Source organism: Enhydra lutris, unplaced genomic scaffold, assembly GCF_002288905.1.
Source record: "Enhydra lutris kenyoni isolate GAN:26980312 unplaced genomic scaffold, ASM228890v2 scaffoldscaffold35, whole genome shotgun sequence".
NCBI lineage: Eukaryota > Metazoa > Chordata > Mammalia > Carnivora > Mustelidae > Enhydra > Enhydra lutris.
This window is the reverse complement of record NW_019154119.1, coordinates 1,372,046-1,389,159: the sequence shown is the minus strand read 5'-3', so window position 1 is coordinate 1,389,159 and position 17,114 is coordinate 1,372,046. Positions and strand designations below refer to the sequence as shown.

At 51.6% G+C, this 17,114-nt stretch overlaps 1 protein-coding gene across 1 annotated transcript in view; it reads right to left on the bottom strand.

Annotated features, from left to right (window-relative positions):
- The window catches only part of LOC111154055 (polypeptide N-acetylgalactosaminyltransferase 14-like), a 75,626-nt gene extending 58,512 nt beyond the window's left edge, over positions 1-17,114 (bottom strand). The window contains exons 1-3 of the mRNA XM_022513416.1: positions 17,069-17,114; positions 11,757-11,869; positions 11,288-11,457 (exon numbers count right to left, since the gene is read on the bottom strand). Of these exons, the coding sequence (XP_022369124.1) occupies positions 11,288-11,457; positions 11,757-11,869; positions 17,069-17,114 (329 nt within the window). The remainder of the gene's footprint in view (positions 1-11,287; positions 11,458-11,756; positions 11,870-17,068) is intronic.

The following is a 17,114-nucleotide window of genomic DNA, read 5'->3' as shown; positions in this document are numbered from 1 at the left end:
CTGCTGCACCAGGGACACCAAGGACAACCACAGGGACATTAGCTGACTGTGCGTGCCCTTGCTAACCCAGACAGAGCCCTGCTGCTACGTGACTCCACAGGGCCCCCTTCTTCTGTCACATTGTGCCTTACTTCAGCTGCTTTTCCAGCCGCCCCCAGGCCCACCGCTCGCGTCACTCCATCCCACTGTCTGTCACCCTGGCCAGCACCGGCTTTCCACAGCCACCCGCCCCCCAGCTGTCACCTCCTCTGCTCTTTTCATCTGCTGTCAGACACAGTTCTGCTTCCTGGCCCCCGGCCCTGAAATCACTCCCTCTGCTGGCCTTGGCTTCTCTCCCCACTATTTTAAAAGTACACATTTCACCAGACGTGGCATCGCGCTTGCCTCATTGCTTATTTTACGCTCCGGTTTTTTAAGTTAAGTTTGACATTCAGGCAAGTGAAGTGTTTCGGCGCCAGGAGCCAAGGCTGAGAGGCAGGAAGCGCCGTGCAGAACTTCTCTGCCCGCACCCTCCCCGCCCCCGCACCACCCTGTTCCTGGAGCACACCCCAGCTCAGAGGTGGGGGACTGGGCACAGAGCCGGGGCCTCTCCAAACTCATTCACATAGCTCCTTGTTCCTTCAGGGCTGGCCCCCTCTCTGCCCTGCCTCCCGGGTCTGGGTGCTCCCAGGGATCCTGGGACTCGGGCCCACCGGACACTCAGCACAGCAGCTAACAGACAGAGCTGACCCGGGGCTAAAGACTGTGCTTGGCCTCCAGCATGGATTATTTCCCCCCCCCGAGGGCAACCCTGGCATTTACTATTATTTTCATTTCAAGACGAGGCACTGGGGCTCAGGGAGTTTGAGTAACTCACCCAAGGAGCAGCTGATACATGAGAGGCAGGCCCGATCTCAAAGCCCACAGGGCTAGGACGCCTTGCCCTGCCACTCCTTAACCAACAGCGGTGCCGGGGCTCCGTTTCCTCCCCTGCCCAATGGTGGTGACCCCTTCACCCCAAGCACTGCTAAGAAAGGGATGTGGGGGGGGCACCTGGGTGGCTCAGTCATTAAGTGTCTGCCTTTGGCTCAGGTCATGATCCCAGGGTCCTGAGATCGAGCCCCGCATCTGGTGGGAAGCCTGCTTTTCCCCTCTCCTGCTCCCCCACTTGTGTTCCCTCTCTCATTCTCTCTCTCTCTCTCTCTCTCTCTCTCGGTCAAACAAATAAATAAATAAAATCTTTTTTTTTTTTTTTTTAAAGGGACATGAGAAGGCTCTGTGCAGATTCCTGGAGCTACAGGGTGTGGTTACTCTTACTCTGAGCATGGCCAAGGTTCAGGTTTTACTGAGGAATCATACCAGGTGCCTGAGATCCTCAGGAGGACCTGGGACCTGTCCTGCCAGTCCCGTCTCTTTCTGGCATTAGAGATGCAGAGAAGGGGCACGTCACCCCAGCCAATGGTTCTTCGAAGCACTGGGGGGTAACGGGAACCCAACACGACAGTGTTCTGTGGTATAAAGGGAGAAAGTTCACATGTTCCGACTCCTTATTCCATGCTGAAAACCGTGGGCAGGTCCCCAGTTTTCAGTCAAGCCACCATCCGTGTGACGTGCTCACTCCAGGAGCAAACAACTCTGTTGTTGAAAGATGGTATCAAAGCAGCTTATGCTGGCATCTCAAGCCGGGTTGGGGGGTCTGGGGACCTCCACCCAGGGGAAGGCATAAGGGTGCAAAGAAATGAGCAAGCCGGCAATAAAGGACAGCTCTCGTGGTCCTGCAGGCCCTCAAGTCTCCTTAGGAAGAGAAGTGTGCGAGGGGAAGGATTCATCCAGGGCCATGGTGGTGCGGGGAGGGGGGATGCTGCTGAGCTGGAGGGAGTCGTGCTTCTGGAAATAGCCTCCAATCAGTTTCAGTCCCTCAGTCAGTTTCTGCACATTCTTATCAGCACCAGTATTTTCAACCAGCAGACAGGGCTGAAGTGACCTTAATAAGCATCTCTGAGCTACGTCTCTCTTCTTACCTGTGAGGAAACAGACACCCTGAGGGCTGAAGTGTTGAGCACTATCTTAGACAGGACCCACAGCTTCTCACGCTCTGTCTAATGGCTTCCCTCCCATTTATCGTGCACTGCCATGATGTGGGAGAAAATGTCAAAAGCACTCTGTAGAGAAATTATTGAGGACAGACTAAGAGGCGTTGTGCTTGGTTCTTGGGCAAAGGGCCTAGAGAGGTGAAGAGAGCAGGTGTGAAACACTTGACTGGCGACTGGCATGGTCCACGATCTTCTGAAAGGTGCCCCACCTCAGTGATCAGGGAAAGGCGAACCCCAACCACAGGAAGATACCACGACTCAGCCTCTCAAAGGCTCGAGTGAAAGAGACAACAGCCAGTGACTGACTGCAAAGATGTAGAGCCATGGAACTCTCGGACACGTACACGGCTGGTGGGGTGGACACACGTGTTCACCGAAAGACAAGTACAAGATTAATCAAAGGAACATGGTTCATCAGAGCCCCACACTGGAAAAACCCCAAACGAGGATTAACAGTGGAACAAATACATAAATTGCAACAGACTCACACCAAGGAATACTATACAGCAGTGAAAATAAATACACCACATCTCGGAAAACGTGGCTGGTTTCACACACTTAATTTTGAGGGAAGCCAGACACACAAGAGCACATACTGTCTAAGTCTGTTTATTTAAAGATCAAAAATAAGCAATGCTAGACTCTGGCATTTGAAGTCAGGACAGTGTTACCTACGGTGGGGAGTAGGTGCAGGGACAACAGGGTGCTTCTGGCAAACTAACAATCACCCTTCCCTTGACGGAGGTGCCTGATGTGGGAATGCGGGAGTGTTCTCTCTGGAAATTTCTTCAAGTGGCATATGTATGAAGTGTCAACCTTTCTGTATGTATATGGGACTCTGATTCTAAGTAAGATTAAGAGAGGTTCTGGATCTTGAGGAATATTTTGGTCTTGCAGACATATTTCAAAAGTCACGGAAGTGAAAGGATTCAATATAGCCCACGATCAGAGGCAAGAGCCACAGCCAAACTCTGTAATGCTTTCTCTTCCCCTGAGCACTCCAGCTGTCTAGCACTAAAGAGAACATTCCAGGATGCACGGTGGAAGTCCAGGGTCTCTTCTTCAGCCTTCTGCTTTCTTAAAAATGTATGTTCCAAAAACAATGGGGAATAAAAGGATAACTTAGAGGAGACAGCCATGATGGCACCTTCTCCTTGGTGTTACTGGCCCCCAAGTCCACGGGTCAGGGCTTGTTTTCAAGGCTAGTGAAGGGAACATTCTTCCCAGGGGAGTGGCCCTCTGGTGAGAAGGGACTGGTGGCCTGCGGAGGGCAGTGAGGAGCTCCCAGTCACCCAGCTGGCAGATTTGCCTCCTTGAGGAAGCCCCATGAGAGCAAGTGTTTGGACTGCTTATTGAGGGTAAGTCCCGGTGAGAAAATGAGTAAAGGAAACCTCAAGCTGTCTTTGCCTGCAGTGAATGAGAAGCCGCCACCACTTCAAACTCTCTTTCTCCTCCAATGAACGTTCGTTCCCAACGACCCCTCCGACTTCCTTCTTTCTCCCACTGGAGGACGCTCTCCCCTTTGTTCTCCAGACTTGCCTGTGGTTCCCCCATAGACTGTAGATCCCAAACTGCGGTATCTCTGCTCTTCGTGAACAAACTCATTTGCTCCTTGACACCTTTGTTGTTCGATTTTTAAGGTTAACACCTACTAACCTAAGACTGAATAATTGGCAGGATAAATTCTGCAAGGGAAATATTTCATTCCAGTTTCCCAATTCTGGGCACTGAACACACTTCTCTGTGTCTTTCCACATTCCTTTCCATCATCTCCTTCCTCAGGCAACATGTAATAAAGGAGGCAAACCCAGGGGGGAGGAAGGGAAATGTGCCTCCACAGCTAAAGCCATTTAGGGCCTTTCAAAGGCACACAGGTTCTTCTTGGTCTTGGCGACAGAACACAAGAAACTACTGACTCCGTTAGCTGCCTGAAATATGTTATATCCATGCCCCAAGCAAAGCTCAAATAGAAGGATCAAACTATCTCAACTGGGAAACAGAACCCTCACGCATCATCTCTTCTCCTTGCCCTACAAGCACGAGTAAAACATGTGCGTGCTCAGTGAACTTGGACATAATACAGGCTTCCTAATCGGGACAGAATATATACATATATATATTTATCTACATACAGACCTAGAACCCGAAAACTTGGGTTTTGAGTTTCAGCCAAACACTGACTAGCTGTGTGATCCTGGACATGTCCCTTAACCCCTCTGAGCCTAGATCTCTTTACCTAGGTATGTGCTCCATCTGCTAGTCTTGCTTTTCTGCCCAAGTCTTCATAGCCAGTACTGGTACTTAGTCCCAAACCCACAGTCAGACTGGACAGACTCCTTTTCCCGGACCTCACCATCTCCTTTTCCCTCCAGACCAGTTCTCGCTTCTCTCCCACCTCACCCTGGAACAAATTCCCCATTGTAGCACCCAGCACCCCCAACCTGAGGATGCCAATGCCTTAGAGCCAAGAGCCTACATCACACTCTACCCCGTTGGGATGGTTTTGGGGGTGCGGAGGGCATCACTGCTACCAGGTATTGTTCTGCTCGCACCTACCTTAGTATTCCCCACGGCCTCCTGTCCATCTCGGCAGGAGTTCCACTGACCCAGGACTGGCCAGGGATGCGTTGCTTAGGAGATCTCCTGGGGTTACTGAGATGATGAGGCTATGACAGGATGAAAGTCTAAGCATTCCAATGTTGACTGAACTGACTCTAAATTCCTTACCTTGAATTCAAGACTTGGCTACAACCCGACCCCAAGTTTCCCATCCAGAATTATTCTCCCCTCCATCACCCACACTCCAAGGAAATTGGACTGACTCCTGCAACAGTGTGGCTCTCCCACCTCCTTGTCTTTGCGTATGCTGTTCCCTCAATCTGGGATGCCTGCCACCAGTTAAAATCCTACCTGTCGCCCCCAATTCCAGCTCAAATGCCATTTCCTTCCAAAAGCCTCTGCCTCCCATCCAAGTGTAAATGCCTTCTCCTGGGTAGACCAGCTTAATGCTGTTTCGACTTTATTTATTTATTTTTTTTTTTACAGGAAAGCTCCCAACTCATGTGGTTTGCTCCATGTCCAAGACAGAAATAGTGACACCAAAACCAGGACAGGGCGGGAGATGGGCACTTGGGAATTGAGGACAGGAAGTCCATGCATTAGTTCCAGATTCAACGACAGGCCTCAGAGCAATTCACAGCTGAGCACCAGGAATCAGTCCCATATGCATTTTCTCCATAGACCATGAGCTCCCTGGGAGGGGGGACCAATTCCTAGCTTAGAGCTTGGCATGTGGTTATTGCTCAATAAACCTGTCCAGTGGATGAATGAGTGAAAGAACAGGAAAATGAATGAATGAACACGACACACAATGTCAAAGCTGGTGGGAATGAACTCAAACAAGGTGTGAGAAGACATTAGTGAAGGAAGCTTGTTCAGATGAATTCTCATCCACAATTTTCTTGACCAGTCCCCTTTCAAAGGCTGAGATGCTGCCTCTTTGGGAAATCTGCCCGAAACTCACAGAGGAGGCAGTGGTGGAGGGACAGGGGTAGCAAACAAGGACCTAGAGGCCCAGGAGTAGAAGGAATCCTGGCCCAGAGGCACCTCCCATCTCAGCTTCTCCCCTCTGGTGAGAACCTGCTCCTACACCTTGCCCCAGGGACTCAGACAGCCCCCAGGGCAGCAGACGCGTTCTTCCGGAAAGCCACTTCTAGGATGTGCAGAAACTCATTCTGCTGCCCCCCTCCAAGGCTCCCTGGGACTCCAGGATGCTCTAGAGGGAAGCGCGCTCACAGCTACTATCAACAGGCTCACAAACTCCTGTATTGAAAAATGGTGCACAGGAGGGACCAGAACAGAGCAGATGGGGAGAGCATGTTTGCAAAAGCTAAGTGTCTGTGATGGGTTTTCTCTCTCGTCCCCTCCGCGGATGCGGAATCACAAACTCTGTGCTAAGCTAGTGGAATAGCCTTGACTCGGAGGGAATATGAACATTTTTTATGCTTAGCCGTTCCAGCCGTAAAGATTTTTATCCTATTACTGCTAAGTGACGAGTACAAGGAGAGAAATGATGATGATCTTTGGCAGCCATTCCAACCGAGTAAATACGAGGAGGGAGACTGGCGATTCCAGACTGGGCCGCTGCCCCTTCATTTCCCAGGATGAAAAGGAGCAAAGGAAAAATGTCTTCCTGGTGAGACCTATCGAAGTGTGGAATTTTACCTCCAGGCAAGCGATGGGTATCCCACTGTTTGAACCATTTAGCACAGCGCCCTGGACAGAGGCTGGGAGAGTAGGCAGAGGGGAAAAATCAGCACCAGCCGGCCAGGAGGACGTGACCTAATGAGGCTTCCCAGCGGCAAGGTTTTCCAGCTCGTGGTTCCTGGGCGCAGTCCACCCTGCCACCTGCTCCCCCACAGTCAAAGCAACCCCATAATAAGTATTTCTAGACAACAGCAAAAATATACATTTGCTTTATCAAAATACTGCCCTCCCCTCCCCAGGGGGGGTGCCTCTGACGAGCGGCTGCTTGTCTGCTAGATGTTTTCTGTGCTGCTTGGATGAGGGCAGGGCCAGCTGCTGTCACCCAAATGTGGGGACAGTGGTGGCGGCGGGACAACTGGAAAACGAGGACTGTTTGTTGGACCATCCGTGCTCAATAAACAGGAGAACTCTGCTGGGAAATCATCTCAGACTCATCCTGGCTAGACGCCGTCCCTTTGTTACACCGACGGTTACACCATTGCCATCTCAATACAGACAGACACGCTGTCATCCTTGCAACCCCGGTGGACCTTGGCGGGGCCCCAGGAGTTAGGGCTCTCGTCCATGTTAACAGGATTGCAGGTCTCAGGGGACAAGATGGCAAGAGGTTGTTCTGACACCAGCACAACCAAGAGATTCCCATGGAGGCAGGTGGGAGAGCCGAGCACATGGATGTGGATACTTCCAGAACGAGAAGACCGGCAGCAGAGGATACATGGACTTGCAAGGTGCAGTGACTGTGCCCATAAAGCTTCAAAGCCTTCTAGTCCAACATAAAGAGAGAGCGAAGCTGGGAGAGGACGTGCAGAGGGAAGGCCACTGCTGGGCACCTGGTCCCCATGCCTCCCACTGGCCCTGGATCAGGGATGAGGAAACTGAGCCACAGCCAAGAGGTATTGAAAGGCCGATGATAGCAGCTGTCCATCTTGAGACCGTGAAAATGTTGCATGTTGGGTCAGGGGTGGGTGGGCAAGGGAAGTTCTGGTTGTCAACCCCAAAGGGTAACTATGAAGCGGATCCTTTGGAAACCAGAGATATTTGCTTTCTAAACTAGCCTAGATGTGGACATCCCTCACTGCCCACCCCCCCCATAAAGCCTGGGAATGGGGAGTTCCAAGCCCACCTCCTTGCCTCAGTCACTCTGCTTTCTAGGTCACTCCAGACATCCCCACAAAATACCCGGGGTTCCCTGGCATGGAGGACCAAGAGGACAAGGTGACGGTTCTATTCCACATGGGGAAATGAAGCCCCGGCCTCTATGGGGCTGCTTTTGCTTGGGGCCGGGCCATGATGTGCTTGGGAGGGCTTCCATAACTGCCAGTGTGCTTGGCTTTTCCATCGGCCCAGCTGCCTATCGGGCAAAAACTTCCGTGGCCTTGTCCCCTCCCCCCACCTGCTGCCTCCTCCGGCCTTGTGGCATTTCTGAATTCCTGGGCGATGCCCCCCAACGCCGGCCTCCCTGCAGCATGTGCTCTAATGCTCAGCTAATAGCTCCATCTCAGGCGCTCGTCCACACGCGTCCTATAAATCAGAATCCAATTATGGTGGTAAGAAAATTGGAAGCAAATTTAATAAGCTCAGGCCACTCCCCCATGCTGTTTCTTTGCTCTTCTCTTCCCAGTAATGAGAACTCCTTTCACGGACTCCTTTCTCCTGCCTCCTCATCTGAAGCCCCCAAGGATGGAAGGAGAGGAGGCTGGGGGCTGCTTCTCTGTCCTCTTTCCCTCTTTGCACAGAAGACAGATGGGGCCAAGTAGTCAAGTGTCTTTGCAGATTTCCTCTCCCTCTCCTTTGTTCAACAAGTGTTTCTTGGAATTCTATCACCTGCCAGGCACTGTACCGGAAGCCAGCAAAGATGTCTCCCCCTAAAGGGTGGAAGGCCTCGTTCTGCTGCTGGGGCTGTTGATGTTTCAGTCTTGAGGTAAGAAGTGGGGCTGGCTCTGCAGCAGGGGCTCGTTCTCGCTGCCACTCTGCCCCTCTGGTGACAGCTGGCCATGTCACATGGTGGGGGGTGCTACTGGCATTTGGTGGGTGGAGCCCAGAGAGGCTGCCCAGCATTCTACAATGCACAGCACAGCCCTCGCAGCAAATGCCAGCCACTGATTGAATCCCTGGGCGACGGGAGACAGGTCACCAGCAGCCACAGCTGGTTACAGCAGAGACGGGCAGGCTCCAAGAAGGGTCCCAGTGTTCTGGCAGCCCAGGCAGGCCGGCCCCAGGCATTACCTCAGGATGAAGTCAAGATACAGGAAGGCTGGTGTCACAGGATTAAGGGATTTAGCTGGTGGTTTTAACTTCACGGACACCAATTCCCTGGGAATCAAGGGCTAGAAGAACGAGATCCTGTAGACAGAAAGTCAATCCCCGGGGAGGGGTGTGCCCATCTAAGGGAAGCACCCTGGGCTTTGCTGGCAGTCTCTGGAACTCTCTTTTGCACAAGAGTGGTCTGGGCACAAAGTCAGCCCTGTACCACACTCAGCCTAGAGATGGCTGATGCCATTGCACTAGCCTGGGGCTTTGTACACAGTCGGCGTTCAACAGCCCTGCCATGGCTGCCTGGTCCCATGTGCCTGCCCTCATTCCCATTCCCCTGTCCTCTCCTCTCTCTGCTTTTTTAGATCAGGATGCCCAGATCTGAAATTCTCCAAGTCACACAATCCCCGCTCCCACAGGGCAAGGTGAGCGCCCGGAGGCAGACATATGGCTGACAAACTTTACCTCTTTGTCTTCCCTAAAGGGGCCTTAGATTCCATCTAAATCCTGTCCATCCCTCTTGCCACCCTGCCAGCAGAACACACTTACCTGACAGATACAACACACCGGCAGAGAATCCCGAACAGGACCCGGTAAACCGGAATCCTGGCGGACAGTCTCAGTTCCTCCCCCACATCCCGCACCTATGTCCAGTCCTCTTAAACCACTTTCATTTCTGCCTCTCGGATCACAGATGAGGGTGAACACAGAAATTTGTCCTGCTCAGGGTGTCCCCTGGAACCTGCCTGCTCAGTGAACGCCCCCCCCCCCATGCCTCCCTTCTACAGAGCTCGTGTCCCGATGTACCGGCTCCTTTCCTGGCTGGGAGGCGGCCCTTCGTCCTTCTAGAGCGCCTCACCACCCTGTCCAGGACTCAGGACAAGGGAGGGACCAGCCACCTAAGATAGGGGGACTTTTCAGCCTTCTTCTCCATTCTACCTGTAGTCTCTGCTCAGGGAAATAAAATTACTTAATCCTTTTTAAAAGATTTTATTTATTTATTTGAGAGAAAGTACACAAGCAGGAGGGGAGGGGCAGAGGGAGAGGGAGAAGCAGACTCTCTGCTGAGCAGGGATCCTGACACAGGGCTCGATCCCAGGACCCCAAGATCATGACCTGAGCCAAAGGCAGACACTTAACCAACTGACCCACCCAGCTGCCCCCAGGTTACCTAAGTTTTAAAGAAAATTCTATCAGATGCCAAGGGCCATGATAAGGGCTGCAGAATTCTGACAGCAATATTACAAGACTCTGACTTGAAGAAGCTTTCAGGCCAGCAGCTAAGAATGTTCGAGGTAGAGCCAGTGCCCCAGATCTCTGGCTGTGGGGCATTTCCTGCTGCTAAGGAGACTCTCGTGGGTACCTCGAGGCGGGGGGGCGGGCAGAGTTCAGTTTGCAGACTCTTGGAGTCTTCTGAAGACTTCTAAAGCCACAGATGCCTTATGGCTCAGGGCCCTATGAGGGGATCGGGACTCTGGCTCCTTTTATGAATGATGGTGATTGACAGGAGCCCCTCCATGAGATGCATGTTATGTAAATCAAGGTCTCTGGGTTGTACAGCCTAGCTAGGGAAACTGAGTCCACTCCCCTTCACAGACTGACAACTTAAGCACCACCAGATTGACCGGCATCCTAAGTCATGAAAATTTTACTGTCCTGCTCATAAACCCCAGTGTCCACAAGAGGGTCCCCACAGACCCAAAGACAGAAAGCTGAGAAGCTGACCCCAGTCCGCCAGCCTCTCAGTTTAACCACGCCTCCAAGCCCCTCCACACTGAACACGCCTGTCTGCTCTTTGGAGCTGGTGCCAAGTGCATTTCCCATGGGAGACAGAAACACGGCCCTGGGGGCCTTTGGCGCAGCTGGGCCTCCCCGTTGTAGGCAGGGAGGCCAGCACAGAGGGGCTGGGGTAGAGATGGACCAGCTTAGTCGGGCCTCATGAGGAAGCAAAGGACTGTATTGACTCTAGGAGGGACTGGTAATGAGGCAATAGGCCTTCACAAAGGCTCTTTCCCCCGAGAAATGAAGCTTTCTGCATTGTGTCAGGCCTGACCTCCTGCGGAGGAGACGGCAGAACAGAGGCTGGGGAACAGGGCACCCCACAGCAGACAGCAGGGGCATGTGAAGAAGCCCCGCATCTCACATGACGAAACTGGGCTGTCCGAGGAAATGACCCGTCCCAGTGACAGACGGAGCCACCAACCTGACTTCCCAGGGGTCCGCCGGTCTTGCCCTTCCTCCCTTTGAAAGCCGTGCCAGGCCAGGCCGTGAGAATCTGGCAGGGAAACCAGGCCCAGGCTATAGGGTCTCTAGTGCTCCATGATTTCGGGGTGGACACCGGGTGATGGGGGCAAAGTGCAGGCGAAGGGGCCTCCTCCATTTCCCCTGGAGGCACCTGGGGGGTGGCTCACAGCAGTGAGGAGCGCAGAGAGCATTAACTACTGTCCGGCCGGCAACAGACGCGTATGCCTGCCCCGATCCTTTGCCTGGGCACCCCCAATCCAGCCTGCAGATGTTACGTGCCTGCCCCAATCCTTGGCCCGGGTCCCCCCAACCCCGAGTCCAGCCTGCAGATTGTGTATGCCTGCCCCGATCCATGGCACAGCCGGCCCCCATCCCCCGAATCCAGCCTGCCCTTGCTCTGTCATCACCACCGGGTAGGGGAGAGAGTAACAAGTGGGAGTAGGGGGAGGTACCTCAGATGGCGGGTGTCAGGCACGGCCCGGCTGCTGGAGATCCGCTCGCTTTCCCGCTGGTTGAAAGCATACAGCTTATAGGGATCGTCACCCACACGCCACTTTTTGGCATTCAGATACTGCCGCTCATCAAACTGGTCCCATGGGTCTTCCCAGTCAGAGTCCAAAGTCTGCGGAGCACAAATGCGAAGTCAGTGAGAAGAGCTCCCAGCCCTCCCCCAGCCCTCTCTGCCTGTTGCTGCCCAGCTGCAGAGAACAGGTTTTCCCCAGCACAGTTTAGCCCAAGGATGGGGCCAGAGGTAGGAAGTTAATGAAACCTCAGCGACGATAATAACACACAGGGCGACGCGGTAAAGGCAGCTGCCGTTTGCACGAGGCGCTGTGCTAGAACCATTACTCATTCCCCCTGGCTGTCCCAGGATGTGGTCCCAGGACCAACACAAGAAAACAGCCTCCATGGGCTAAGTACCTTGCTCAGGATCCCACCTGCAGGAAGTTGGCAGGGCTGGGACTTGGGTTCTAGCACCCTGAGCCCGCAGGCCGCCTTGCCAGGGTAATCTGAGAACACCTGGCTGAAAAGCGCTGGCACAGAAGCAGGTACAAAAGGGCTAGGACCGTCATCCCCCTCTGCCATAGGACACAGACGATCCATCTGTAAGAGCGTGTTCCCCACTGGATGGATGCCTGCGTGTTCCCCTCTTCCTCTGACCCGACTCAGAAATCTGTGATTATTTTTTTTTAGATTATTTATTTATTTGAAAGAGAAAGAGCATGCAGAGGGAAGGCCAGAGGGAGAGAGAGAACCCCAAGCAGACTCTGTGCTGAGTGCGGGATCCCATAGGGGGCTCCATCCCTGAGATCAGGGCCTGAGCCAAAATCAAGAGTTGGACCCTGAACTGACTGAGCCACGCAGGCGTCCCTAAAGCTGGGATCATTTTTAAGAAGCATCAGTGCAGGAACAGTGCTTTAGAAATAGGTACGAGGTAGCTTGTGTACTCATGATCTTGTTCCGTCCTCCCCAGACGCTCTGTGCTGAGCTGGAACGACAAGTTCTCACCAAACTTCCGGGCTTGTCTGCACAGGTGGGACAAGGGTCGAGCCGAAAGCAGAACTCAGCCTCCTGGGCCCGCCGGTGCCTTCGCACAGCAGAGAAGGCAAGGGTATGCACACAGCGAGGGGGAGGCTCAAGCCCAGAGCTAGGCTGCCTTGGCTGCCCTGACCGTGCCAGCTCTTGGCTTCGGAGCCTCTGCACGCTGGCTGCTTCCTTTAATGGTCCCTGCCAGGGGAGGCTGGCACTCTATCTCTGGGGAGAACTCACTGACCAGGTTCTGCCCTAGAATGTGAGGGCTGGGGCCCTGGGGCTAGTAATGTCCCCAAGGATGGGATGCTCACTCGTGTGTTACTGGCCTCTGGTTGCGGTGCAAATGTGAGAAGCTGTCTGGACCCCGTCCCTCCTGTCGCTGACCAGGAAGCCCTCTGGACACATGGAACCTGATGGAAAGGCTCAGGGCAGGCCCCACAGATGGCCGGCCAGGTGCCCCTCCACCCCAGAAGGTGGCTCTGTGGGGTGGTTCACGATGTGCACATTTATCTCACGCACCACTCGATCTTATTTGGTAATTGATCTGCCTCTGTCTCTCTCTGTTATCTCCTTTTGAAACAGCATTCTCCTGCTAATAGCACAAAATGAAGCTTTGGAAACCAGCGATTTTTACCCAATAATTGATTTTTATGAATGTGCTGGGATACTGCTGCTACACAGGGGTTGGATGGAGTGTGAGCCCCCCCCCCCCACCACGCCCCACCCAGCCTGAGCTGTGCAATGTCACAGCCTGACAGAGAAAAAGAAAAAGAAAAAGAAAAAGAAAAAGAAAAAGAAAAAGAAAAAGAAAAAGAAAGGAAATCAAGAAATGAGATCTCTGATCCAGGAAAGAGGGGAACCAAAATTAGAGATCAGAAAAGAGAATCTCCAGGATGTCACACAACCTGCAGAGAGCGCTACCAGGAACACTGGGACATTGGACAGAGAGCCTCTTGAGTGAAAATTCTTAAGGAAAGAAGAAGGAAATAAGACGGAATGAGGATTTGCTTGAAATCACAGGAAGTATTATTAAGACATGTTGGAAAAATTGGAGAAAAGTGTGAGAGGTTCCCAGAAAACCAGGGACATGAAAAAGAGGAAGCAATTATTAATTCTGGGAAAAACAAAAGATTGTAAAAGAAAGGAGGTTGGTCATAATTTACCATTTGGCTCAGTGTATAAGTGCTGATTATTGATTTTGCCAAAATTTATTTTATAAATATGTCACTGGGATAAAAGGAGAGAAATGTGGGCAATGGTGTGGAAAAACGAAGTCCTTATCTCCCATGGCACAAAGTCAATAGATAATGTCTACAATTGATATTTCAAGAAACAGATGTGTAATATTCAATTATAGAGGTAAACGCAAGGGGAAAGCCCTACAAGTGTGAAGGATGGATGCTTCTGGGGAAATCGGGTGCATGAGAAATAGGAGATCCCTGTATGTAAACAATACTTCAAGCAAGTATTCTTTTGATAAAAAAAAATAATTAAATGTAAAATCGAGTTTTTTAAAAAGACAAAGATAGCTGGTGTAGCCCTTAATGGCCTGACTCTCTTTTTTTCCTTTCAATCCACTGGCCCAGCCATTATCAATTCAAAACCTCAGCTCTTCTCATCATGAACAGGAAAGATAACTTTTAAAATGTGTGACATTTTGAACTTCTTAGTTACACTCTATATAACATCATTCTCCTGTTTTTCCTGACTAGATTTTCAAAAGGTTAAACTTCCTTGGAGAAAGAAAACCAGAACAGGGGCCTGGGATCTGGAGCTCAAGGAAGTGGGTTCATCCTGGTTGGGCCGGCTGTCAGCGCTCACTAATGTCCTAGGACTGGTTACCACACTGCTCGGAAACACGGAGTCCTGCTCTGTAGATGAAGAAGGAAACCAACACCTTCCTTGTGGGGTACTCACGGACAGTGTATGCCCATTTTATCTCACTGCAGCCCGAGAAGACCTGGCTACCTACACAAAGTAGGCACCTGCTGAGTACTGATATGAGTGCAATTTCTAAAGACATTTCGAAATGGAAGCAAGTAGCTGTGGTGATTTGGGTACAGGTTTGCCGAGAAGTTGGAGCTGGACTGGAAATGCTCTTTCCAAGTTCTGTTCATGCTCAGTCATCTAAACTTTTCTTCCATTCTGCCATAGAAATACAGAATTCAAGGCCATGCAGTTGGGCTGTTGCCATGAGAAGGAACAGCTAGAGAAGAGGCACAGGTCATCAAATCCGTTTTCCAAGTAATGACTTTGTTTTGTAACAGAATTCCTGTCTGACTGCATGGGGTTACCAGCAGATGCAAGGACTTGAACTTCAAGACATGTTCCCACATTGGAGCTTCTGGTTCTGGAGTGTGGACTATGTCCTGTGGTTGGAATGCGTGTGCCAGTGACCACCTTGCCTTCTTGAAAGTTCCCCTCCCCAGGCCCCACTTCATAGGTGGGCTGTTATCCCAAAGCGCACTTGGTCAGGATGTCCCAAAGTCACCTGTTGCAGGAGAGGGCGATCAGAGGTCATTCCTCCGGATGCCTGGCCTGCTGCCTTGTCCTTCTCAGATGGGCCAGTCCTGCTGGCGGGGGAGGGGGGCATATAACCCCGAGGGCAGCTGGGAGCTCCTTCAAGGCAGCTTCTGAATGCTCTAGATTTGTAGCATCAATTCCCCAGGGCGGCGGGACAGAAGGGCTGATTTTCCATCAGCAGAGGTTAGATTTGAGAGTTTTTCATTTGCTTCATGATCCAACAGAAGGAATTCTTGGTGGTTAGAATGAACTATGGCCTCTTTGTGCTGTCCAAGTTGCCAGGGCCTGTTCTGGAAAGAAAGATGTGTATGATCCCAGCCAGCTACTAGACACAGGAAGCAAGCGGAGGAGTGGCTTCATCTGGAAAATCTGGTTCGGTCCACTCAGGGCAGTTCAGAAAGTTCGGCAAGCCCACTCTGAGAGCCAGACCCTGCCAGATGCCATGTGGGCCCCATCCTTCAGGGATCTTACAAAGAAACGGCAGTGGGAGGGCAGACACATAAATGGGGGTGCTCCTCATGCAGCAAGAGCTACATCAGCTTTGCAGAGGGTGCCGTGGGAACGCAGGAGCCCAGGCAGACCCGAGGTGTTCTATGAGGACACAGCCACTTGTGTAGGGATACAGGAGAGCTAGCCTCCCCATGGCCTTGTGCTGGGGAGCCTAGAAGGGATTTCCTAGGGGCTGACTCTGTCTTCCTTTAGCTCCCCATTCTTCTCTAACCTCAAAACAAACTATCAAAAGTTCATAAAGATAATGGGTCCATTTTTTAAAAAGATTCTATTTATATGAGAGAGAGAAAGAGCATGAGAGAGAGAGAGAGATCACAAGCAAAAGGGAGGGGCAGAGGGAGACTCAGACTCTCCACTGAGCAGGGACCCCATTGTAGGACTCGAACCCAGCACCTGGGTTCATGACTTGAGCAGAAGGCAGACAGACGCTTAACTGACGGAGCCACCCAGATGCCCGATAACGAACCCACAGTATTACAGCCTGGGTTGAGCCAGGTACTGAAAGACAGTGTGGAGAAGCCAAAATGGGTTCCTGGGGGCAGGGACTGTACCTCCTCTTCCTCCTGTCCTCTCAGCCATCCCATCCCCTGTGAAGCTTTCCCATCCCCTCCCTGATGCCCCTTGCATGCCAGTGACCTCTGTTACAGCCAGGAGCACGTCATTCCCCTATCCCAACTCTCCCTGAAATAAAATCTATTTCTCCCTCCGTTTGTTGTTCTTGAAGGCTAAGGCCTGGTGGCCAGCTCTGGGTATAGCGCCAGCCAAAAAACAGGTGCCTAGTAAATACCTCTTGCTTGGTGATTTCCATATACATTTGGGGGGCTGACCTGCCATGTACTTTGTGAGGCAGCGTGGTCACTGAGAAGAGACAGGCCACTCTGCCACTTATAGAAGTCAGACAACCTTGACCCGTCATTTAACTTCTCTGAGACTCAAGTTCCTCATCTGTGAAATCATGAGGGTAATACCTACCTTCGCAGACTGCTGTTAGCATCCAGCAAAGCAGGGACTGCAGAGCACATAGGCATACAGTTGGCACATAATAATAGCTCACTAAATGCTAATTTCCTTTCTCCCTTCTTTACTGAACAAATGGTTGGTGGGTGAACGAAGCTGAGGTCAGTGTGGCTCACCAGTTGTTCAAAGTGCAGAACTAGTGAACTCAAAGCTCCCCACATTGCTTTTTCTTTCTGGTAGGAACACAAATATTTTTGATTTTATATTTAATGCGAGGAGCAGCTGAGCTGAGTGGTTAGGAACCCAAGGCTCTTGGAGTGGACTTCTTGGACCTGAATCCCATGTCCACTACCAGTTGTATGACTTTGGGCAAATGACTTCACCTTCATGGCTCCCAAGTTACTCGTTTGTAAAACAGAGAGATAATAGTAGTATTGTTATCATGTAGCTATTACTTTCATGAGGACTGACTCAGTTAAAATCTTTAAAGCTCTCCGAACAATGCCGAGCACAGAGTTAAGGGCTATGTAAGGGGTTGCTATGTTACTGTTCTTCTTTTGCGTGTCTAAAATGTTTTATAATTAACTAATTAAGCCTGGTTATCAGATTCTCAAATAGAACAATTAAATGTGGGACTATGAGGGCATTTGTTCAGGAGGCAGAACAGGACCCCCTTGGCACACGGGCCATTCTCCAGTGGCTGCCCTCACCTTCTGCTCTCCTCCAGTGGCCGCCACCCCAGTCGCTCAGAATCAT